The sequence below is a fragment of the Myotis yumanensis genome, unplaced genomic scaffold (assembly GCF_028538775.1).
Source record: "Myotis yumanensis isolate MYYU_CA2020_CCGP unplaced genomic scaffold, mMyoYum1.0.hap1 SCAF_10, whole genome shotgun sequence".
Lineage (NCBI taxonomy): Eukaryota > Metazoa > Chordata > Mammalia > Chiroptera > Vespertilionidae > Myotis > Myotis yumanensis.
This window is the reverse complement of record NW_027223761.1, coordinates 44,632,349-44,656,407: the sequence shown is the minus strand read 5'-3', so window position 1 is coordinate 44,656,407 and position 24,059 is coordinate 44,632,349. Positions and strand designations below refer to the sequence as shown.

The 24,059-nt window shown below is 51.3% G+C and overlaps 1 protein-coding gene across 2 annotated transcripts in view; it reads left to right on the top strand.

The window, feature by feature from the left end:
- The window catches only part of CHRDL2 (chordin like 2), a 33,178-nt gene extending 12,068 nt beyond the window's left edge, over window positions 1-21,110 (top strand). Inside the window, exons 2-12 of one of the 2 annotated variants that reach the window (XM_070426858.1) lie at window positions 442-554; window positions 4,325-4,418; window positions 6,828-6,970; window positions 9,368-9,461; window positions 10,166-10,221; window positions 11,863-12,031; window positions 12,934-13,128; window positions 15,295-15,468; window positions 16,323-16,377; window positions 19,958-20,050; window positions 20,969-21,110. In XM_070426858.1, coding sequence (XP_070282959.1) covers window positions 442-554; window positions 4,325-4,418; window positions 6,828-6,970; window positions 9,368-9,461; window positions 10,166-10,221; window positions 11,863-12,031; window positions 12,934-13,128; window positions 15,295-15,468; window positions 16,323-16,377; window positions 19,958-20,050; window positions 20,969-21,059 — 1,277 coding nt within the window. In that variant the 3' untranslated portion in view covers window positions 21,060-21,110. The remainder of the gene's footprint in view (window positions 1-441; window positions 555-4,324; window positions 4,419-6,827; window positions 6,971-9,367; window positions 9,462-10,165; window positions 10,222-11,862; window positions 12,032-12,933; window positions 13,129-15,294; window positions 15,469-16,322; window positions 16,378-19,957; window positions 20,051-20,968) is intronic. The other variant, XM_070426859.1, reaches the window with a different exon arrangement.
- The last annotated feature ends 2,949 nt before the right edge of the window (window positions 21,111-24,059 follow it).

Here is a 24,059-nt window from a genome sequence, read left to right as displayed (position 1 = left end):
AAATGAGACAAAGGAAAAGGAAAGGAGCCAGTCAGGCTTAGGCTGCCATGCCTGCTTGGTGACCGGCTTGCTGGGTGACCTTAGGAGTGTAATTTATCCTCTCTGGGCTTCAAACTATCCATCCAATCATCACTAGCATTTATACCACAATTTGAATCTCTAAAGCACTTTCACTGCTTCATCCCTTAACTCACCCCTGAGAGAAGTGTTAAAGTTCAGAGAGGGGCAGTGACATGCCTGAAGTCACCCAGCAAGGGAGCGGTCAAGCTGAGATTCAAACTCAGATGTTCTGGCCCCCTGACTGGGAGAGCATGTCCAGTGGGTTCTCTTTTGCCTGAGTGGTCCAGATGACATTCTTTCTAGAACCAGAAGAAGGAGGGATGAGGCAGGGTCTTTGGTTGGAGCCTCCCGGGACTGACAAAGCACTGGTTGGTTTGCCAGGCCCAGACATGTTCTGCCTTTTCCACGGGAAGAAATACTCCCCAGGTGAGAGCTGGCACCCCTACTTGGAGCCACAGGGCCTGATGTACTGCCTTCGCTGCACGTGTTCCGAGGTAGGTCCCTCTGGCCGCCTGTGTCCCTCTCCTGACTCTGCTCACCTGCCACCACCACTGCACCCCTTGCAGAGATGTCACACAACGGTCAGCAGCTGGGCTGGGCCGGGACTCAGGTCTCCCATCTCTCATCCCAGCCTTCCTTCCACCTCTGCTGGTGCCAACATCCCCGCTTCCTATGTGACACAAAAGAGCCTTGCTGGCCAGGCCTCCCATTCCTTCCTTTCCTCATGCTGTTTCCTCCAGCCCTCTCTTGCCACCCCACCTTAGGATGCATCCCCCCAATTCCACTGGTCCAAAGGGTTGTTCTTCAAGGCTTTGGCCAAATGCCACCTCTACCAATAGCCTCACTTGATATCTCACCTACAAGCATTTTCTTCTTCTGGGTCCCACATAAGTTTCTCGGTCTCTTTATCCTGGTCACTGTTGGCCAGGTATAGTAATTATCTGTCTGTCAGTTACTGCCCCTCCTGGATGGAGCCTGAGAGCAGGCTTTCCTGGGAGCTTGCTTATGTCTACTTCAGTGTCCTGCCGAAGGCTGAACAGATTGGGGCAGGACCCTGTCTGTTTGTTCACCTCTTCTCTCCTGCCACCCATCTCCAACCCAGCAGCCTTCATAGGCCTTGTACAATCAGCTGGGTGGAATAAATGAGACCTCCGTGTGGTCCAGAATCCTCAGGCCAGGTATAAGGTTGGAAGGGTAGGGAAGGAGGGAATGGTTTAGGAGGCTTGAAACTTCCCTTGGTTTAGTTTAGTTGCTTGGAGGCCAGCCTGATTGGCATGATGTCCTCACCAATCTCTGACTGGTGCCGGTGTTTGGAGGGAGGGTGTACCTAGCTCTCAGCTGGAGCCAGTACCCTAGGCCCTCCCTCTGCCTTCAAAAGCTATGAGAGGAGTGCAGAAGGCCAGTAAGGGCCTCCCTTGTTAAACAATCCTCAGCTCAGGGTGGGAGCAGAGAAGAGCATCTGAGGGGACCCTGGCAAGTAGACGGTCTGTGGGCCAGCCCCTCTCCTGATCTGATCACTGGGGTCTCCCTCCTCCTGGGGCCGTTCCCTCTGACTCCCTACTGGTTCTACCATGTTGGCCCAGGTGGAACTCTGCTGCCAACAGGGGCACAACCCCCCAGGACTGCCTCCCCTTGCTTTTCCTTAGCACATCTGAGGCCAATCAGCTTTTCAAAAAGAACTTTATGAAATACAGCCAAAGAACAGGAAGGAAACCCAAACAGAAAATTCCAGACATATTATGTGGTCCAGTTGACAAAGTCCAAGTTTTGTGATCCACGGAAGCTAATTCATTTCTCCCTCCCCAGAGTTTACATACACAGTTTTCTCAACCCAAAGAGCTATAGCCAGTACCCCTAAAATATACCCTGAATCCCTTCACTTCTCTCACCATCCTGCTCCCCCTAATCTAAGCATCTTCATCTCTCAATCTCTCACCTGGATGCTACGCAAGGTTTCTGATGGGCCTCCCTGTCTCTTCTCTAAACCCATACCTCACATAGGAGCTAGAAGGATCTTTGCTGAACATGAAACTGATCATGTCATTCCAAAGTCCCTGAAACCCTCCAGTAGCCTTTGGGTGCACCTAAAGTAAAACTCAAACCCCCTACAGTGTCTCTGTGTGATCTGACTTGCGCCTTATTTCTCCAAACTCATTTCCTACCCACACCAACACTCCAAACTCACTCCTACTTGTTCCTCCTCCTGGAATGTTCTTCCCCTGGATCTTCTCACAAATGGTTCCTTCTCATCTCACAGTTCATAACGTAAGTGTTACCTCCTTATGAGGCTTTCTCGGACTTCTGTTTCTAAAATAGTCTAACCTTGTTAACTCAATCACATTACCCTATGTGATTATTATCATAAATGTAACATATTAAGTGATCATATATATATATTGACTTCAGAGAGGAAGGGAGAGGGAGAGACAGATAGAAACATCAATGATGAGAGAGAATCATTGATTGGCTGCTTCCTGCCCCCCAACTATGGATGGAGCCTGCAACCCACGCATGTGCCCTTACTGGGAATTGAACTGCGACCTCCTGGTTCATAGGTCGATGCTCAACCAGTGAACCACACCGGCTGGGCATGAAATGATCTTGTTCCTACTTGTTTGTTTTTTATGGTCTGTCTCCATGAGAGCAGAAACCTTGTCTGTCTCATTCACTGCTAAGTCCCTGGCTCACAGTAGTCACGCCGTGAATGCATGAGTCCCCGCTCCGTCCACCAGAGACAGCTCAGCATCATGGAAAGTGCACGGCCCTGGAGGTGTGTTTACCTGCTGTGGCATCTCAGGCAACATAACCTCTCAGAAGCTCTTTTCTCATTTTGAAAGTGTGGACAATAGTATCCATCTCTAGGATTCTTGAGAAGATGAGGTGAGATAATACATTTCTGTTTAACATAAAGCCCCTACCTAGTAATCACTCACTCAGTACACAGTAGTTACGATTTTCCTGAGAGGCACCTTTGGCTGCAAGGCACCCTGCCCTTTCAACCCTGGCCTTTCTCCATCTCACTTCCTGCTGCATGTCGCTGATCATCTTCATCCCTGGGATCCTTCAAGGACAGAATCGAGAGAGAGATTCTGCCTCTTCAGACCACACAGTTCCTGGCACTCTACCCTACTTCTCACCTGAGGGCTCCGTTCACCCTCTGGACATTTGTGTGCCAGGCCTCTTGGAGGCCCCTTATGGAGCTCAGACCAATTCTGTGGACTCTATGATGCCTCAGCCCAGATTACTCCTAGGGAAGCAGTGACTCCAGAGGGACTAGGGCCTGGTCCTGGGTTTTCCATGGGGTAAGAGGCTGCCTCTGGGAGAAGCGCTGTTGGGCACTCAGATGTGCAAGGAAACAGGAAACAAACTTGCCAGCTTCAAAATTTGAACAAAGTTGGCTCCATTTCTCTAAGAGAGAGACCATCTATTCCTCCGTTCCTGGCTCTCATTCATTCACTCACTCATTCATTCAAACTGTAGCAGGTACTAGGCTGGAGCCAGGCCCTATGCTGACAATTCAGAGATGAATGGAATGAGACTTGGTCCTTGTTCTTGGGAATTGGTGGTGAACAGATGACACGGTTGTACATGTTCATTACAGCACAGCCCAATGACCCTCACAACAGGGGAGATAAGGTGTGGGAAGCCTAGGAATGGGAAAACCGACAAGAGGTGTGGTGGCCTCTCTCTCTCCAGCTCCTCATCTCTCTCTGTCCTGTTTCTCTGCTCCCTTCTCTTCCATTTGCTGAACCTGAAAAAGCGTAAGAACTTCGGGTTCTTCCTTCTCTGGTGCCAAGGTCACCAGACCTCCCCGAGATTTAGGGAGTGAATCCCAAAGCCCTGGGCCTGCTCCACATCAGGTTTCTAGTCTTGTTTCCATCCCGTCACCTGTCTTATGTCGCATTCCTCTCTTAACCTTCATGAAGTTTAGGCTCAGAGGTCAAAGAACAAAGCCCTGAAGTTAAAATAACACAGTCAGGTCAATGTAGAAGTAACTCAAGGCTTTAACTTGTATGTCTCAAACACCATGAAGGGGACACAAGGTCTGCTCAAGCCCATGTTCACTGTGCCTTCCTCCGTGGTCAGGGAGGAACATGGATGGGCGAGCCACACAGGAGAGCAAGGGAAGGGGCGAGACTGGACACACGAGTTTATTGTTTTTATCCCATCTCACGCTTAAAATGAGTGGGTTTGGGGAGAGGACGGGTTCAGGAGGGAGGCAATGGCTCTTTGGAACCAGGACCAACCGCCGTGTCTCCTTCAGAATGCCCATGTGAATTGTTACCGCCTCCACTGCCCGCCTGTCCACTGCCCCCAGCCTGTGACTGAGCCACAGCAGTGCTGTCCCCGGTGTGTGGGTAAGTAGCCTCGTTCATCCCTTGTACCCCCTGACCCTTACCTCACCTCCGATGCAAGCCTCTGGCAGAGGGAGGCCCCTGGAATGAGAGGGGCAGTCTCTCTGGTGAGAGATGCTGAGACACCAAAGTGCTCAGGGGAAGAAACAGCCTGGATACCCAGTGAGGGCTGGGGCAGCAGCAGCTGCTCATTCTTAAGTAGCTGTGCTTAGCAGGAGCGGGTAGAGACCGGAGAGTAGCCGAGGGAAATAGGGCGTGCTTGGCCTGTTGATGGCACACGTGGCCTCCAGTCTCTGGCTGGCCAGAGCCAAGGGAGTGGACCTGCCTGTCCAAGTGGAGGTGAGTGATCTGGGGCTGGAGGCCCTGCAGGGAGCCCCCATGATTACAGCTCTGGGCCTGGGAATGACCAAAGGAGTTGGAGTATGTGTCTTCTGAGGTTCTTCCCAGCACTGTGGTTCAGGGACTTTTTGTAACTTGATGCTAAATGTCTATGATTCCATGAGTTTAAGACAGGGGTCCTCAAACTTTTTAAACAGGGGGCCAGTTCACTGTCCCTCAGACCGTTGGAGGGCCGGACTATAGTTTAAAAAAAAAACAAAAACTATTAACAAATTCCTATGCACACTGCACATATCTTATTTTGAAGTAAAAAAACAAATGGGAACAAATACAATATTTGTATTTGCATGTGGCCCGCGGGCCATAGTTTGAGGACCCCTGGTTTAAAACTATAAGAGCCTCTAAGATCGGGATTCCAGGAAGTAAAGGTAAGAGAGAGGAGAGGTAGCCTGCAAAGAAACTGGCAAAAGCAAGTGGCCAATGAGAGGCAGCCAGTGGGAGGCCGGTTTGGAAGAGTGTGGGTGGGAGATGTTGAGAGGAGAATCCATCCTTAGGAGCATCAGGAAGGGGCTGCGGGAGGCTGAACATTACAGCTCAGTCTTGGCTCTGAAGCCAGGGCTCTCCTGGGAAACTAGGCTCTTGTGTGGAGTGGAATTAGAAAGGCTCACTTTCCAGGTGGGACTGTAGTGGGACCTGACCGTGGCTCTGCCTTGGGTCACAGAGATTCTTGGCTCGGGATTCCCTCAGGGAGCAGGAGCTCTGAGCCTCGTCCTGCCTAGTGAGGGAGCATCATGCCTCCTTCTGTCTGAGGTTGACCCCAGGAATCCTGACCGCTCCTTGCTGACTATGCCTTGGCCCAGGACCCTTCTTCCTCACATGCTTTTCTCTTTCTCTCTCTCTCTCTCTCTCTCTCTCACTCTCTCTCTCTCTCTCTTTCTTTCTCTTTTTCCTGCCGCTTTGCCTGCCTGGCTCTACATGTTCTTCATGACTCAGCTCAGACATCATTCCCTGACTACCCCACCCACATGTGCTGGCTGAGTTAGTGACTACCCCTCTGCGCCGAGCCCTTACCATGCAACAGCATCGCTGCTTATGGAATGTCTCTTTGCCAATCAGATTGTGAGTTTCTTGATGGGCGGGGCTGAGTCTTGTCAGCACTCCATTCCCAATGCCTAGCACAGTGCCTGGTACAGAGGTGTTTAGTAAAGGTGTCTGAGAGGATGAGTAGGTCCTCTCAGGATGGGAGCCTTAGAGGCTTGCCCCTCTACCTGGCAGGATGAACACTGGCTAATCGGTAGGTGATGGGGAGGGAGGCTCTGGTGACCAGTGAATGACAGGAGCTTACCCCAAGCACAGGGACAGTCTAGATCAGTGATGGCGAACCTTTTGAGCTCGGCGTGTCAGCATTTTGAAAAACCCTAACTTAACTCTGGTGCCGTGTCACATATAGAAATTTTTTGATATTTGCAACCATAGTAAAACAAAGACTTATATTTTTGATATTTATTTTATATATTTAAATGCCATTTAACAAAGAAAAATCAACCAAAAATATGAGTTCGCGTGTCACCTCTGACACGTGTGTCATAGGTTCGCCATCACTGGTCTAGATCATCTCAGCTGACAGCACTAGGATGTCACCCCACGAGGAACTTTGTTCTGTTCACTGCTGTGTCCCCAGCACCTAGAGCAGTGCCTAGCACTAGGAGGTGCCCCATGGACGCTCACCGAATGGACTGACACAGGTCCCCACTGAGTGGGGCTCAGTGGAGCTGAGGTTTCTGGCCTGGCCTCTGGCTCTGGTCGGGACCAGCTCAGACACTGGGGGGTGAAAGGCCATGGTGAGGAGCCATAGGAGGGAGTGACAAGGTCAGATGTAGGTGTCAGCAGGACCTCTTCTTGGTTAGCTGATAGGGGGACTGTCTGGGAAGAAGAAACCAGAACTCAGTTTAAATGCCAAGAGATGCTAAAATCCAAAATCTTCAGAAAAGTGGCCCAGTTAATTCTGGCGAAGTTCTGAGATCCACGTGGAACCTCATTTTTCTTCTTTCTCCTGCCCCTCCCCACCCGCAGAACCTCACACGCCCTCTGGGCTCCGGGCCCCCCCAAAGTCCTGCCAGCACAACGGGACCATGTACCAACATGGAGAGATGTTCAGTGCCCATGAGCTGTTCCCTTCCCGCCTGCCCAACCAGTGTGTCCTCTGCAGCTGTACCGTAAGAAGCTCCTGCCTTCACTTTAGCCCAGGCCCACAGTCTGGGCCTGAAAGGCATGGTGGTGTGGGCTGGGAGGGAGGGAGGCGGTTCTCCCTGGTCAAAGCAAAGTGACAGTGAATGGGCTCAGGAGCACCTGCCCTTCTCTGGGCTTCTGCACCCTCCTGAGCTGCCTGTTACAGCCAGGTCACCTGGCACTGATATTGGCTCGTTTTTGTTTTCTCCAGTAGACTTTGTACTCCTGGAGGGGAGGGGCCATACCCAATTCATTTCTTTATCTTCCACTGCTCCTGGCCCAGGGCCTGGCATACAGAGGATGCCTTGAATGAATGAATGAATGGATGAATGAATGAGTTTAATAATCAGTTATCAGCCCTGGGGCACAGAGACAGGGCCAGATTGTAGCAATTGAAATTTAATCTGAAGCTGCCTAAACTCCCCCTGTTGTATGTAGTCAGAGTTGAGCCTAGGAACAGGCAAGGCTGACTCTGCAGTGTTGCAGGGTACCAAGACGGAAGCCAAACAAGGTCTGATCTGGAAAGCCTTCACCCTCCTCATTTGGGGGTTCTAGGTATGGCCCTGCCAGAGGTGTACAGAGGTTTTCAGCCTGTCACTCAGCTCCTTGCCTGTGCCTTGTCAGGAGAAACTCCTGTTCTCCAGATTTCCTTACTATCTGGTCACCAAACTTCTCTGGGCCCCAGTTCCTTTGCACGCATATGGAGTCTGGCCAGTGTCCTCTCTGTGTAAAATAATCATCAGATTTAGCAGTGGCACAAGGGGAGGAGGTCTAGACTAGTGCTGGACACCCCTGTTGGAGCTCTAGCTCTTCCATGGTTCCCTGTGTGACCTTGATGAGTGGCTTCTCTCAGCCTGCTTCTCCATCCCTTCAGTAGGGCTCTGACCCTTAAAGCATCCGTGCTGCCGAGCAAACCACTTACAAATGAGGGTGACTACTTATAAGTCAACCCAGAGAGTGATTATTTTTGCAGGGCCAATGTTACTCTGTAGTCCTCCATGGTACCTACTAGATTCATAGAAATGTCTCATGCTTATATACAAGCTCCCAAAGACCCCAGGAGAAGGATCTCAGGTGAAGAAATTGAAGCTCAGAGCAGTTAAGCAATTTCCCTAAAGTCACCCAGCTCGTCAAGTGGCAGAGCCAGAATTCAGACCCAGGGCCACATAACTCCAAAACCCGCGTTCCTTTTCCTGCATCGGCTTCCTATGAGGTGACAAGGGCCTGGTGTAGGAGGGGGCTGTAGGAAAGGACCAACATGATGATGGTGGGGTGGTGAAAGCATTCTTGTGATTTCTTCTCCCTTCTCCCTGAATACTTGGGTCTCCCCTTCCTTCTTCTCATGCCTGTTTATATGGATCTGACTCCTGGCCTTGTCTGAGGGATCAGAATCCTTTAGAGCAGTGGTTCTCAACCTTCCTAATGCCGCGACCCTTTAATACAGTTCCTCATGTTGTGGTGACCCCCAATTTCATTGTTACAAATTGAACACAATTAAAGCATAGTGATTAATCACAAAAACAATATGTAATTATATATGTGTTTTACAATGGTCTTAGGCGACCCCTGTGAAAGGGTCGTTCGACCCCAAAGGGGTTGCGACCCACAGGTTGAGAACCGCTGCTTTAGAGACTCACTGGAAAAGATACTAATAAGGAAAGGACTTGAGGTAATATCACTTCCTCCATTTTAAAATGCCTTACATTTTAAAAAGGATTTTTCACAACTGTCCCCTCACTTGATCTTCACAGCCCAGATGGGTGTGCCCCCATTTCTCAGAGGAGGAAACTGAGGCCCAGAGAAGAGAAGTGACTCATCAAAGGTTATCTGACCTCCTGATTCCCAGAAGGCCCTTTCCCCTGCAGTGTTGCCTTTCTGGGCTGAGTCCCAAAGTTTCAGATTTAGGATTTTTCTTGAGAGCATGGTGAGCCCAAGGTATCCGCCACCAATGTCCCTCCCTAATGTTGGGTCCCCCTTTCCAGGCCAGGGGAGAGGACATTGATTTCAGTAGGAAAAGCCCGAAGACTGGGCTCTAGTCCATTCTGTCCAGCCGTGTCTCTGACTTAGCAGGCTAGGCGCCCCTGCAGGCTCTCCCCATCTGTAGGTGGGAAGGGTCCCACCTCAGCCAATGGCTGTGAGAGCCTACAGAGAGACGGGGTATGAAAACACGTTAGAAACCGGAGGATGATGTTACTTCAGGGCCTGGAGTGGGAGTGGGAGGGTACAGAGGACCCTTCTTCTGAATTGGCTGGGCCTTGCCCACACCACTCTGCTGCTCCCTCCCTCTCCCACCTCAGGGGAGGCCTCAAGGCCATATGCTCCCAGGGCAGAGGCTGATCCTCATCAGAGCTCACCTCCCAACTCCCGTTTGCTCTGTCTGTCAGGAGGGCCAGATCTACTGCGGCCTCATGACCTGCCCGGAACCAGGCTGCCCTGCACCCCTCCCACTGCCCAGCTCCTGCTGCCAGGCCTGCAAAAGTGAGTCTGCCCCTAGATATGGCAGCGCACACCCACCCCACCCCAGGGACCCAGCCATGGACTGTTAGAGCAGGGGGAACCTCAGAGACACTCAGCATGTAGCACACCATTCCTTCCTCATGGGTGGGAGCTTAGCCCAGCGCTCCCAGAAGGCTGAGCCTGTGCAGCGGCTGCTGTGCGTTTTTTATTGCCATCCCAGGGAGCGGGAAGGAGGGAGAAGCAATGTAAGGATGCCTTGGGGAGCTGCCTCTGCTTGATATCAAGTGTGACCTATGCTCTACGTCATCTCCTGCTTCTCAGGAAAGTCTGGGGTTGTAGGAAGAGGAAGAGGTTGTCCCCCGGCCGCTAACTTCCATTGGTCAAGTGGCTGCCCAGGGGACTGGGACTGAGCAGGCTGCAGGGATGGGATTCTGGGCCGCCCATGATGGGCACTGACCAAGAGCTCTGGCCCAGCCAAGCAGTTCAGTGCTAATGGTGACCAGGAGGTCAGTGTGTGAAAACTGGGGCAGCAACCCAGATGTGAGGAGACACCATGATGAGAAGTGGGAATAAGGCCCCGCTGGGACAGAGGGACTTGCTGGGGTTTGGGGGCTGCAGAAATAGCACCAGGCCCTGGAGGGGCAGAGCCTGGAGGTGGAGGCCTGCCGGTCCAGCCAGCAAGGCTGAGGAGGCAGAGGCTGATCGGACTTCCCTTTGGTTTCCAGATGGGTCAAGTGAGAAGTCAGCTGAAGAGGACACCGCGCAGTCACACCGTGGGGCGGTGAGTACACAGATGTACCGACAGGGTGGGGAGACGAGGTGCGGTGAGCTGGAATCCAGGGCCCACGTCTCCATGACTGTGGAGCAAGTAAACCCCATTTCTCATTTGTCCCCTGGGTCAGCTCCATGAGCCCCACCTTGTCCAGCCCCTCTCCTTAGCCTCCCATCAGGGCTGATGGGCCAGGAGGGGCCAGGAAAAACACCAAACATGCAGGCGTAGGCCCCAACTTACCGATTTCCCTCCTGGGAAACCCTTTGATACTGTTCCAACTGTTCCATCCAGAGCCCTTGTCTGTCCTTATTCAGGCCACCTCTGAGCAGCATGTTCCCTGAGGGCGTGGCCTCTCATTTTGGTCAGCCTTCCCCACCCAGCTCCTGAGATGCTGGTTCTTTGTCTGGAGGCTACCTCTCTGGGTTCCCCCTCTGTCTTGGCCCCTTTCAGTCTTGACCTTCTTAATGCCGCGACCCTTTAATACAGTTCCTCATGTTGTGGTGACCCCCAGCCACAAAATTATTTTCGTTGCTACTTCATAACTGTAATTTTGCTACCGTTATGAATCGTAATGTAAATATCTGATATGCAGGATGTATTTTCATTGTTACCAATTGAACATAATTAAAGCATAGTGATTAATCACAAAAACAATATGTAATTATATACGTGTTTCCCGATGGTCTTAGGCAACCCCTGTGAAAGGGTCGTTCGACCCCCAAAGGGGTTGCGACTCACAGGTTGAGAACCGCTGCTCTATTCCATTTGACAAGCATTTCCTAGGGGCCTCCTAGGGACTTGGGCCTGTGCTGGGGCCTTAGATAGGGTTTCTGCCTTGGGAGCTCTTGTGGGCTCAGTCCAGCCATCAAAGGACTAGCTGAGACTGTGCAGAGCTGGAAGGGGCTGTAGAGGAAGGAATGGGGGTGATTAGGGTCGGTGAGGTGAATTAAAGCTTTGCCACTTGCCCCAGGCCACTGGCTCCTCTCCCGTGGCCTAGAGCTGCCAGTTCCCAAACTATGCAAAGCTCCTGCCCCGTTACACTGCCCTTACCACACACCTTTTGCTATCCCTCCCCCCTACCCATCTGGTCTGGAGCTGAGGGTCTTGGGATCTTGGATTCCAGGGGCTCAGGAAGGGAGGGCGGGGCTGGAGCTCTGGAGACCCTCTGTGCCCGGAAGGGGCCGACCCCTCATCTTCCTGCCCCCTGGGTGCTGGTGGGACCTTCAGAGCCTGTCTCCTTGTCCCATCACCTCAATCTTCTCAAAGAAGGTTTTCCTGACATTCACCCTCCCTGCATTCTCACCTTCTATTTCTTAAGCATTAAGTTCTCCAGGTCCCTGATCACTTATGTCACCCAGATAAAGACCCAAACCCTTCTGCCCACCCAGTGCCAGGGCCCTGGCTCTGACAGGTCTAAGAAGGGCTTGTTGGAGGCAGGATTTCCAAAGCACTACCTTCCAAGTTTTCAAAGATCCACTGTCTGAGAACATCCTGGACCCTATCCAGATCTTCCTGTCCCTAGCCCAGCCCTCTCTTCACTGGGAAGTCATGCTGGCGTCTACCCTCAGGCCACTCGCTGCAGCCTGGGCCTTGCTACTCCTTCACTGCCGGCGGCCTATCGGTGATCTTGATCCTTCCTGCCATTTGCAGAGACATTCCCAGGATCCGTGCTCAGGGGACGGTGGGAGAAAGAGAGGCCTGAACACCCCAGCCCCCACCGGGCTCAGCTCCCCTCTGGGCTTCATCCCTCGTCACTTCCGACCGAAGGGGGCAGGCAGCACCACAGTCAAGATCGTCCTGAAGGAGAAACATAAGAAAGGTGGGGATGGGAACCTCCTCTAACCCCTGAGGTGGGGAAAGGGGGGCCCCCAACTGCTCCTGCCTCCCATTCCTATACCCTGACACCGTGGTTCTCCAATCTCAATTTGGCTCTGAGCTTATCGATGCTAGAACACCAAAATGAAAGAGTCCTTAAAGGACGTAAGGTCTGATTCCCCTCTTTGACAGATGACACTGAGGTTCAGAGTATTGAGTTAGAGGTTGAACCAGCATCTGCCATGTCTTTGCTGGGAATTGAGGAGCACAGAACAGAGAGATGAAAAATGGTCCCTGTCCTTGAGGGGCTCCAGACATGTCAATCAATTACTCTAACTTCAGGAAGTGCTGAGGGGAAGTTCTTGACAACAGAAGGAGCGAGCAGAGCTGGGCTGCAGGAGGACAGTCAGGATGGGCTGGGAAGGAGGCCACCTGGGCAGCCATGGCAGCAGAGTGGGGAGGCACCCGATGAGGGAGTGGGGATGGTTGCAGAGGCGTCTGTCCCAGCCCTTTCCTGTACAGATGGGACAGTGAGGCTGAGGAAGGGGGAGGGACCTGCCAGAGCTTGCACAGCAAGGCAGTGACAGAACTGGATGTCATATCTCCCACTGTGAGCCATCGCCCTCCTTGCTCCACCACAGGGGCCCGTGAGGGTGGGAGAAGGAGTCTCCATCTTCAGCAAGTCCGTACTGAGCATGTCACAGCCCTGAGTGCTGAGATGGTGGTCGCGGGGCGAGTGTCAGAGATGTGGGGCTGGTTTTGTATTCTGGCCTGCACTTTGCAGTCTGTGTGGCTGGGCCAGACTGTGGAGCAGGGGCTCTCCAAGGCCCCACCCCCGCCGATGACTTGACTCTGGCTGGAGTCCAAGGCACTGACCCTCCTCTCTCTCTGCCCTCCTTGGCCCAGCCTGCGTGCACGGTGGGAGGACGTACTCACACGGGGAGGTGTGGCATCCAGCCTTCCGCTCCTTTGGACCCCTGCCCTGCATCCTGTGCACCTGTCAGGACGGCCGCCAGGACTGCCAGCGGGTGACCTGCCCCACTGAGTACCCCTGCCATCACCCGGAGAAAGTGGCAGGAAAGTGCTGCAAGATCTGCCCAGGTACAAAGAGATGCTGGGGCAGGGGGTGGGCACCAGCCAGAGTGAACAGCTCTGACGTGGACGGGGCGTGGGCGCAGGGCCACAGGATGCAGGGTTTTAGGTGCGCAGAGTGCTGGAAGCACAGCAGCAGCAAATGCCAGGCTTGTAATGTATTATCTGTAGCACCAGCTACTGTTACAGAGACAGTCAGAGGCTTCCAACATGTATACGTAGAATCAAATAGTGTTCCCGACTCTGTGAAGTCACAACATCTTAGGGTATTAGGACTTTTAAGAGAAATAGCCAATGTTTGTTGAGCACTTACATGTGCCAGGTATGGATTTGCATGCATGGATTCGTGTAACCCTCACCACAGCGGACAAGGCAGGTATCCCTGTTTTACAGAACGAGGAGATAAATACCTGTCCCAGGTCACACAACTGACTGTCAGTGACAGAGCTGGGACTTGAACCCTCATCTGTCTCACTCCAAAGACCATACTTTTGGCCTCTGTTGTCTTCCTTCAACCCTCATCTACTAGTACATATGGGAAAACTGAGACCCAGAGAAGAGAAGGGACTTCCCTGTCACACAGCGAAGTAGTAGTGGAGCTGAACTCAGGCTTCCAGACCCGCCGGCTGAGTTCTTTCAACAATGTCCCGTGACCCCAGGATTGATGAGTGTGCAGAAGGGAACTTTGGCCGGAGTGTGTCATTGAGAAGCACAGCCTGTGCGTGTCAGCAGTAGCTGATGTGAGGGGCAGGCCTATTCCCTGCAGCCTGGAAAGAAGGCAGGCGGGAGTGGGTAGGAGGTGCACGGTGAGATTGTGCCCTGACCGCATCTGCCTCGAGGGCGGGGTTGGAAAAGCTGAAAGGAGAGGGACGGAGGAGAACAAGAGGAAGGAAACATGCATCAAGAACCTGCTAGCACCAGGTGGTTTCACACGTTTCATTTAATTCTCACAACTCCGTTACTTCACAAATGAGATAGGGGAGTGGCTACAATTGCCCTAAGTCTCCGCCTACCCCAGCACTGAACGCCAGGATATTTGAGTTCACGTTAGCTTGCTTATGGCTTATTTACTTGCCTAACTTACTGTTGTGAGCTTGGACAAGTTACTTTCCCTTTCGGAGCTTCAGACACAGGGTTGATGAAAATGCTTTATGAATTGTAAATCAAAACCCAAACATAAGGAATAACTATTGTTTATCAGAATAATATGCTGTTGGGACAGGCTCAGCGGGGGAGCATGACAGGATGGGGCCTGGAACACGAGGGGTGGGGGTTCAACTTGAATTCTCTCTGAGCTTGGCTGAGGCTCGCTCCTGAGCTCCTTCACAAACAGACCTGGTCTTGGGTCCCGCCATCAGCATCCAGTCTATTTCCTTTTAAAAATATTGAGACTGTAACAGCTCTTAGCTGGACATCTCTAAGGGCTTCGTAACTAGTAAGTCTAGTATGTCTGTGGACTTAGTCCTTCGGTCCCTGAAAAATAGTCAGGGGATGTTGGTGCATGGAGAGCTCTGGAGAATGTTCTTGGAATTCCAACATGTCAAAACTTTAAGACTGTATCCAATTTGGCACCAAAAAAAAAAATTACCACCATTCCCACCATCTCATCCTCACCCCCACACCCTCCCACTTCCGCCACTACCATCCCCATCATCGTCATCTCTTCCACCACCACAACCATCATCCTCATCACCGCCATCATCACTTAGCCCTCTCACACCTTCCATTCTGTGTGTGTCTGCTGAGAGCCTGTGCTTGGTGTGAGCGACTCAAAAGACTTGAAGGACATGGTTCCCGCCCTTCACCTTTCTCTTTTAAGGAGAAAACACCCCCCGAGTGAAACACTTACAAGGCAATGTGGGATTGAGGGCACGAGTGGGAGTCCTGGGAAGTCATGAAGCGTTTTAAAAGCTGTGAGTGGGAGGAAATGGTGGGCTGCCTGGAGGAGGTGGAAGATGAGCTGGGCCCTGAATGGTGGGAAGTTTTCTGATATGCTGATCACTGGGGGTGACAGGGGGAGATGCCCCTCTCTTCCCCAGAGACCTTCTCCTCCCAGGGCCCCAGAAGTTTCGCCAGGACCAGGAGACCCCGAGGGGGACTCAGACCAGTGGCCCCTCTTTTTGAGCCGACAGGGGTGGGGGGACAGAGCATTCACAAGCTGCTTGTGTCTCCCAGAGGACAAGGCAGAGCCTGGCCACCGTGAGATCAGTGCCACCCGGTGTCCGAAGGCGCCGGGCCGGGTCCTCGTGCACACGTCAGTATCCCCAAGTCCAGACAACCTGCGTCGCTTTGCCCTGGAGCGTGAGGCCTCTGAGCAGGTGGACATCTACCTCTGGAAGCTGGTAAAAGGTGAGCGTTGGCGTCCTCCCAGCTGGGCAGACCTCAAATCTGCCCCCTTTCCTGGGCTCCAGGGCCCCTTAGGGGCGTGGTGGGCACGGTTTGTTGACCAAGTGCCCTTGAGTGAATGGCACTCAAGATGCCTTGAGATGGCAGGCCTTCCAGGTTTGAGTCCCCGATTCCAAGATAAAGGGAGACACTGATTCTGTCTGATTCTCTGACAGTTCTGATAAGCTCCCCTACTCTGAGATGCCAGGGCCTGGAAGTGCTCCCTCTCCTGGGGAGAAGGGGTTGTTGCACCTTGCAAGGAGTCAGGGCCGAGTACTGCCTACCCTGATGAAAGAGATATTAATAGAATTCCAGCATCTTTTCAGGCAGGAGGGCCCGCCCAGCGTCCTCAAAGAGGCCGGTCTCATTCAGCCTCTTCTATGTGGTAGGTTCTATCACTCCACGGTAAATTAAAATCAGAATATAGTTCTCATTCTGTGAGCAACTCACCCTATTCAACAGGCTACTCATGTCACCAAATGAAGGTCAAGAGACGTTTTCATAAGGAAATTGCTGAAAGTTCTGTTTTCTGACTCTCTTGAGAAAAATAAATCCCCTGGGTAGAGTAAAACAAACTAAACCCTTTAATTGTGAATTAGTTCCAAGGTCACTTTTCATTACTGATGGGTTTGCCTGGGGGTGGGGGGTGGAAAAAGAGGGGACAATAAGAAGGGGACAGGAAGGGGATAATAAAAATAATGACATGATAATAACCGTTGTGTGTAGCACTTCAGAATTTACAAAGTGCTTTCACGTTCGTGATCTCATTTGATACTCAGCGATCCTGAGAGTTAGGTATTATTATCCCCATTTTACAGATGAGGAAACTGAGGCTCAGAGAGGTGAAGTACCTGGCTCCAGGCCACACAGCCAGTAAGTGGAGGAGCTAGAGCCCATGTCTTGTGACGTCAGATGCGGCTCTTTCCCTGCTCTACTCTGCCCCCTGTCGTAGGAGGAATGGACGAAGAAAGCGGAGCCGTTCAGCCTGGAGAAGAGGAGACTCAGGGGGAAGGACCACTGGCTTCCTGGCTCTGAAGGACTGCTCCAGGCAGAGGGAGCGGCTGTGTTCTGACTGACCACAAGGGTCAACAAGCAGGGGCTTTAGAATCAGACCTGGGCTTAAATCCCGTTCCTACCATTTCTTAGCTGTGTAGCCTGGGCCATTCACTTGACCTCTCTGGGCCTCAGTTTTCTCTTCTGTTAATTGGGGAGGAGGGCGTATGGAGGATTAATGAAATAACGTAGGTACAGCCTCTGACCTATAGTAGGTGCTAACCATGTCGCTATCCTTCTCCTCGTACCTCATTGACTCCGTCAGCATTGCGGTGAAGCAGGTCTCAGCCAATAGAGAAAGCACTTTCTCATGCTTAGAGCCTTCCTGTAATGAAGGGAGGGAGCAAGCTCCATTCACGGGAGCTTGCCGGCAAGGGCTGGATGGGGATTCTGCCAGCAGCTGGCAAGTAACCCTTGCAATTCTTTCGTACTATGAGATTCCATTGGTCCCTGGACAGGTGCTGGCTGTATGTTTATTCTGGGACTCCCCTCAGCCCACCAAATGCTGGGACCACAGAGAATAGTTTTTCGGCGACTTGGGTGCAGCCAGAGCTCACTGGGAGCTGAGCTGACCAAGGAAGGCTTCGTGGGAGATGGGCCTGGGGCTGGATGGGATTTAGAAAGGCACACTGCGGGCAGGGTGGTAGCAATGGCCTTAAACGCTGGCTCTAGAGCAGCGGTCGCCAACTGGTGGTCCGTGAGGTCCGAAAGGTTGGCGACGGCTGCAGAGCCCACACTTTTATGCCCTGTGCTCTGTGATTGGTGAGTAGCAGGCACTACATATAATGTGCTTCATGTAATCCACATAAGAAACCCGAGGGGTATGTATCAATGCCCCATTTTGCAGATAAGAAAACTGAGTCTCAGAAGTAAAATAACTTGCTCAAAGGCATACAGTTTAAGCAGTAAAGACTCAAACTCAGGTCTGACTGTCCCCAGGGCTGCCTCCACAGAGGTGAACTAATGCTTCTAGGGAGGTGTCTGAGGAAGGGCAAGGGGTGCCCAGAATGGTGCAGATTGTAGCTCCAGGCCAATCTCATTACCACCAGGCCTCTCAGAAAAGAGGTGAAATGGTGCGGGTGTGGGTGCGGGGAGGGGGGGGGGCGGGGGGGGAGAGGCTTTTCAACTTCACAGTGCCAGGCCCCACCATGCTGTCACTAACAAGTCTCCCCCTCCTCATCTCCTGACCTCCTGGGTGGCCCATGTGCCCCATCCACCTCCCACTGCCTCCCTATCCCTGACCATGGGAGTCAAACACTCCCCAGGTGTGACTGTCAGTGGGAATCGCACTGTTCTCTCATGCAGAAGCGTGGAAGCTGCAGGCCTTGGAGGCTGGGAGAGGGAGGGGAGGGTTGGCCTGGAGACAAAGTGAGCAGGTAGATGTTGAAATCTGGGCTAAGTGTGGCCACACCACCGTGGAGAGCCCCAGGCTCCAGAAGCAGAACAGAGAGTTGGCTTAGGGTTAAGGGCCTTTTATATTCTGGGGTTCCAGAGTAGAAGGGGTCCCAGTTCCTTCCCCCACCTAGGAGGGAAGTCCCCCTGTGGTCTCACTGATGGTCTCTAGTACACACACGCCCACCCACCTCCAGACCCGCCTGCATCCCTGTTACCTCCTCTCCAATTTGTGTTTGTTTGGTTTTTGTGTGTGTGTGGCGGGGGGGGGGGGGGGGGGGGGGGGGCGGGGGGGCGGCGCGTGTGCAGTGGCAGGCCGGAGCACAAGGACCCATCCCCATCTCATGCTCACGACGTAGCTTGGACCTTTGGAGTCAGTCTCTCCCACATCCTGGTCCTTGACATCTGGGCTTGGGTTCCCAAGGCCATTCTGGCTTCCTAGACCTTAATCTCAGAATCCGTGCTGTCCATTGCCCTTGGTGAGATCCCACTCAGATTCCCATAAGCAAGGCCAGTTCTTGGTTTCCTTGAGGGTGGTACTGGCCTACCAGAGGCCTTGCTGTCGCATCTGTTCTTTCTGGCCACTGACCCTGGTGGTAACAGCTGGTGCGACCTCACAGCCCATGTACGCAGGGCTTCAGCACCATGTGTGGTGCCAGTGGCCAGCTCCCCATGGAATGCAAACAGTAGGAGATCCAAAATAATACCTCATCTTCCTTCAGGGCCTGGCCTAGAATGAGTACACATGTATTTGCTGATCCCTCCCTCTCTCCTTCCATTCATTCATTCCACATGCCTAATGTGGGCCAGACTCAGGGGACCCAGAGAGGAAAGCCCTCCAGAAGTTCCCAGACTGGTAGGGGAGGCAAGAATAGACACAATGAACCTGGCCGGCGTGGCCTTGTCTGTGCTCCAATTGTGCCACAATGAGCATCGACCTATGAACTGGGAGGTTCGATTTCCAGTCAGGGCACATGCCTGGGTTGCAGGCTCAATTTCTGGTGTGGGTTGTGCAGGAGGCAGCCAATCAATGATTCTCTCTCATCATTGATATTTCTATCTCTCTTCTTCTCTGAAATCAATAAAAATATATTTTTAAAAAAGAATAGACACAATAGCACATTAGAAATAGATACAATCATCAACAGAAGCCAACAGCTATGGGTAGTTATAACTTCCTCCTTGGGACCCAAGGCAGAAGGAAGTTGTAACTACCTGGGGGTGGGGCGTGAAGGAAGACTTCCCAGCTAAGGCTTGGAGGATGAGTAGGAGGGAGTTCCCTTGGTGGCGATAGGAGAAGGAGCTCCAACAGGTAGGGTGGCACATGTAAAGGCTTGGCCCTCGGGGGTCTTCAAGTAGTTGGTTAGGGCAGGAGCACAGGAAATGCCACTCGGGGGGTCTGGTGAACTGCACTGAAAGGGGGCCTACAATTCTGACGCTTGTTAGTGTTTTGGTGTCTGAATAAGCACACCTATTGATTTTTATCTTCCTTCCTTCGTTTCCTTCCTTCCTTCCTTCATTTCCTTCCTTCCTTCCTTCCTTCCTTCCTTCCTTCCTTCCTTCCTTCCTTCCTTCCTCCCTTGCTCCCTCCCTCCTTCAGCCCTCCCTTCTGTATTGTGGACATGTGAGTGGTATGAGAGCAGGAGGGTGATGGAAACCAGAGCAGGACCAGCAGAGAAGCGACAAGAGGTCAGGGGAGGGGAATGACAGGGAAACTATATTTTTGAATGACCGCAGGTAGGATCATAGGTTAAAGGGGGAGTAAAAGTGGTCAGAAATCTAGTGCAGTGACTCAAGCAAGACATGAGGGGGCCTGAATGGGGAGAGTGGCAGTGGAGACAGGAGAACAGACTCCAAATACTTAGGAAATTTAGTCCACAGGATTTGGGGTTCTGATCAGAACAGGGGAGGGCAGGGAGGTGACAGGGTCCATTCCAAGTCTAAGTCACCCCGTTTCCCTGATCCACAGCCCTGCCTTGCCTGCTCATGCCCTTGTTTCTGCCCTCAGGAATCTTCCACTTGATTCAGATCAAGAAAGTCAGGAAGCAAGACTTCCAGAGAGAAGCACAGAACTTCCGGCTGCTCACCGGCACCCACGAAGGTGGGCCCTGGGGCTGAGACTGGGGCCTGGGAAGAGAGCCTGGCTAGAGGCCAGGGCCTCTCGGGGAGTTTCAGGCTGCTGGTGCCGGGAGGGGGGTTGTGAGCCACAGACGTCAGTTCCCGGCACAGGAATCCAGTGGGTGTCTGCGCCAGAGATTTCTCAACTCCAGTGCTGAGGAGCTGGAGGACAAAGTAGAGCCTTGCTGGATTTGGTCTTGGGATGGGGGACACAGGGCTGGAGAGGAGGGAGGTCTGAGCCTCAAACCCTTCTGCTGCCTCTTCCCTCTCTACTGGAATCTTTTTTTTTTTTTTTAATATTTTATTGATTTTTTACAGAGAGGAAGGGAGAGAGATAGAGAGTTAGAAACATCGATGAGAGAGAAACATCGATCAGCTGCCTCCTGCACATCTCCTACTGGGGATGTGCCCGCAACCCAGGTACATGCCCTTGACCGGAATCGAACCTGGGACTCTTCAGTCCGCAGGCCGATGCTCTATCCACTGAGCCAAACCGGTTTTGGCTCTACTGGAATCTTTTAACATCCTTCTGATGCCCTGAATTCGCTCTACACTGCACTGAGGAAGACTGGACCCAGCTGGGCTTCAGGTGGTGGGGAAGTCACAGATGGCAGTGTCACCAGCGAGTGTCAGGGAACAAGCCCAGCCCCCAATTGTTGGTTGGCTGAAGGTGGGGTCCTGTGCCAGAACTGATCTGGATATGGGGGTATGTTGGAGATACCGCCTCCTTCCTCCCTGTGGGTTCCAAACACAGGTCCACACAGTCCTCCTTGCCCTGTCTTTTCTCCACCAGCCACTAGCCACCAGCCACATACACACACACACACACACACACACACACACCACATTCCCCAGCACACACACACCTACACACACAACTCTTCTGCTTTCCTCCATGCAGGTCACTGGAACGTCTTCCTAGCCCAGACGCCGGAGCTGAAGGTCATGGCGAGTCTGGACAAAGGGACCAAGACCTTATAACAAAGACCTAAACTGTTGCAGATATGAGCTTTATTATTTTTGTTGTTATATATTAATAAATAAGTTGCATTACCTTTCAATCCTGCCTGTTGAGTTTGTGTTGGCACAGTGACTGCAAGACAGGCCTGGTAATCCATTTACATTTAAAGTGATTATTGATAACTATGTCATTATTGCCATTTTGTTAATTGTTGGTTGTTCTCCGTTTCTTTCTTCTTCTCTTGATCTCTTGTAGTTTGCTGAGCTTTTTTTTTTTTAAATCTTTATTGTTAAGATTCTTACAGATGTCCCTCTTTTTCCCCCCCATTGACTCCCTCCACCCGGTTCCCGCCCCGCCCCAGGCCTCCGTCACCCTATTGTCTGTGTCCATAGGTAATGCATATATGCATATAAGATCCGTGTTTAATCTCTTCTCTACCCCTACACCCCTTCCCTCTGAGAATCGTCAGTCTGTTCCATTTCCATGCTTCTGATTCTATTTTATTCACCAGTTTATTCTGTTCATTAGATTACTTATTCCTTTATTTTGATTTTTAGATTCAATTGTTGATAGGTATGTATTTGTTGCCATTTTGTTGTTGATATTTTGTATCTTTTTCTCATTTTTTCTTTTTCCTCTTCTTAAAGAATACCCTTCAACATTTCATATAATACTGGTTTAGTGGTGATGAACTCCTTTAGCTTTTTCTTGTCTGTGAAGCTCCTTATCTGACCTTCAATTCTATATGATAGCTTTGCTGGGTAGAGTAATCTTGGTTGTAGGTTCTTGCTATTCATCACATTGAATATTTCTTGTCACTCCCTTCTGGCCTGCATAGTTTCTGTTGAGAAATCAGCTGACAGTCGGATGGGCACTCCCTTGTAGGTAACTAACTGCTTTTCTCTTGCTGCTTTTAAGATTCTCTCTTTGTCTTTAGCCCTTGGCATTTTAATTATGATGTGTCTTGGTGTGGTCCTCTTTGGGTTCCTCTTATTTGGGACTCTCTATGCTTCCTGGACTGTAAGTCTATTTCTTTCACCAGATAAAGGAAGTTTTCTATCATTTCTTTAAATAGGTTTTCAATATCTTGCTCTCTCTCTTCTTCTGGCACCCCCATAATACAAATGTTGGTACACTTGAAGTTGTCTCAGAGGCTCCTTACACTATCTTCATATTTTTGGATTTTTTTTTCTTTTTGCTCTTCTGGTTAGGTATTTTTTGCTTCTTCGTATTTCAAATCATTGATTTGATTCTTAGAATCCTTTACTCTACTGTTGAATCCCTGTATATTATTTTTTATTTCAGTCAGTGTATGCTTAATTTCTGACTGGTCCTTTTCCATTTTTTTTTTTTTTGAAGTTTCTAGACACTTCTTGAGTAACCTTATAACCATGGTTTTGAACTCTATATCCAGTAGTTTGCTTTCTTCCATTTCTTTCATTTGTGACATGTTTCTTTGTCTATGCATTTTGGCTGCTTCCCTGTGTTTGTTTCTATGTATTGGGTAGAGCTGCTATGTCTCCTTGAGTTGGTAGAGTGGCCTTGTGTAGTAGGTGTCCTATAGGGCCCAGTGCTCAGCCTCCCCAGTCACCTGAGCTGGGCACTCTAGGTGCACCCCTCTGTGGGCTGTGAGCACAATCTTGTTGTAGTTGAGACTTTATTACTGTTGGTGTCACTGGGAGGAATTGACCTCCAGACCAATTGGCTGTGAGGACCAGCTGGGACTACAGTGGAGAGCTGCTATGCAGGAGATACCTCTATGGAGCAGGACTTGCTTCAGTGGGGCTTTGGTGCTCACAGTGTCTGCCCCTTGAATGTGTCACTTATGGATGTAGAGTTGTAATCTGGTATGGTCTGGCACTGACCACTGGGTACACTGGCTCTTGGGTCTCCAGGGAGGTACAAAGTCAGCCACTACCTGGGGCCATCCAGCAGGAGCTACAGAGAGATCTGTAGATTCCTCCTCTTTGTATCGAGTTTGAAAGTGCCCAGATGAGGCCCAACTATGAAGCAAGGCAGGCTGGTGCTGGTGCTGGGTCTTGGGCCTTTTATTGATAGTTGGGACTCCCTGACCTAGCTACAGCTTGTTGAGAGATTTTAGCCTGAGCAAGGACAGGCCATTCATATGCAATGGTGGGATCCCATCTTGGGTGGGATTGTAAATTGGATGAGGCGGGGTTTTAGGGAATCACCAGGGCAGAGCAAACAGAAATGGCTGCCAGTCAGCCCTGCAACTGGGAAGGTCCCAGCATAGGAACAATGATCCTGGTGAGCACCTCTGTCTGGGAGAAAACCTCCCCACCGAGTTTCTGCCCCGATGCCAGACAATCCAGTTCCTCCCCATATATGTCTATGTTCCCCAGAGCCTCACCCTGGTGCTGGAGCTCAAAGGAAGCAGGACCTTGTAAGTTCGATTTGTGGTACTGGCCTTTTAAGAGGAACAGCTGAGTCTCCAGCAGCCTCTGTGTCACTAAGCCCCAATCCGCACTGGATTTTATAGCCCATAGTTCTTACTGCCCACAGGGACTTCTTTTCCAAGCTCTTGGACCCTGGGCTGGGGGTCTGGTGTGGGGTTGGGACTCCTTGCTCTTCATGGGAGGCCTTCGCAGAGATGATCTCCCTCCCAATTGAAAAAGTGGCACACGTGGGTGCCGTCCAGCCTGTCCCACACCTCTGTACTGCCTACCAGTCTCAGTGTGCTTTCTTCTTTACTTCTCTAGTTGTAGGACTTCCATTCAGTCAGCTTTCCAGTGGTTCTGGATGGTGGTTGTTCTGTGTTTTAGTTGTAATTTTGATGTGGTTGTGGGAGGTGGCGAGTATAGGCGTTTACCTACGCCACCATCTTCCGCTGGGCTTTTTTGTTTGTTTTTGGTGTTTTGTTTGGATTCCTTTCTCTTTGTTCTTTATATATCTTTTTAAGGGTTTTGATTGATGGTTACTATGGAGTTTATGTATATTATCCTATATCTATAGTTGTCTATTTAAGGTGATAGTTATGGCCTTTCCTTTTCTGCTTAAAGAAGACCCTTAA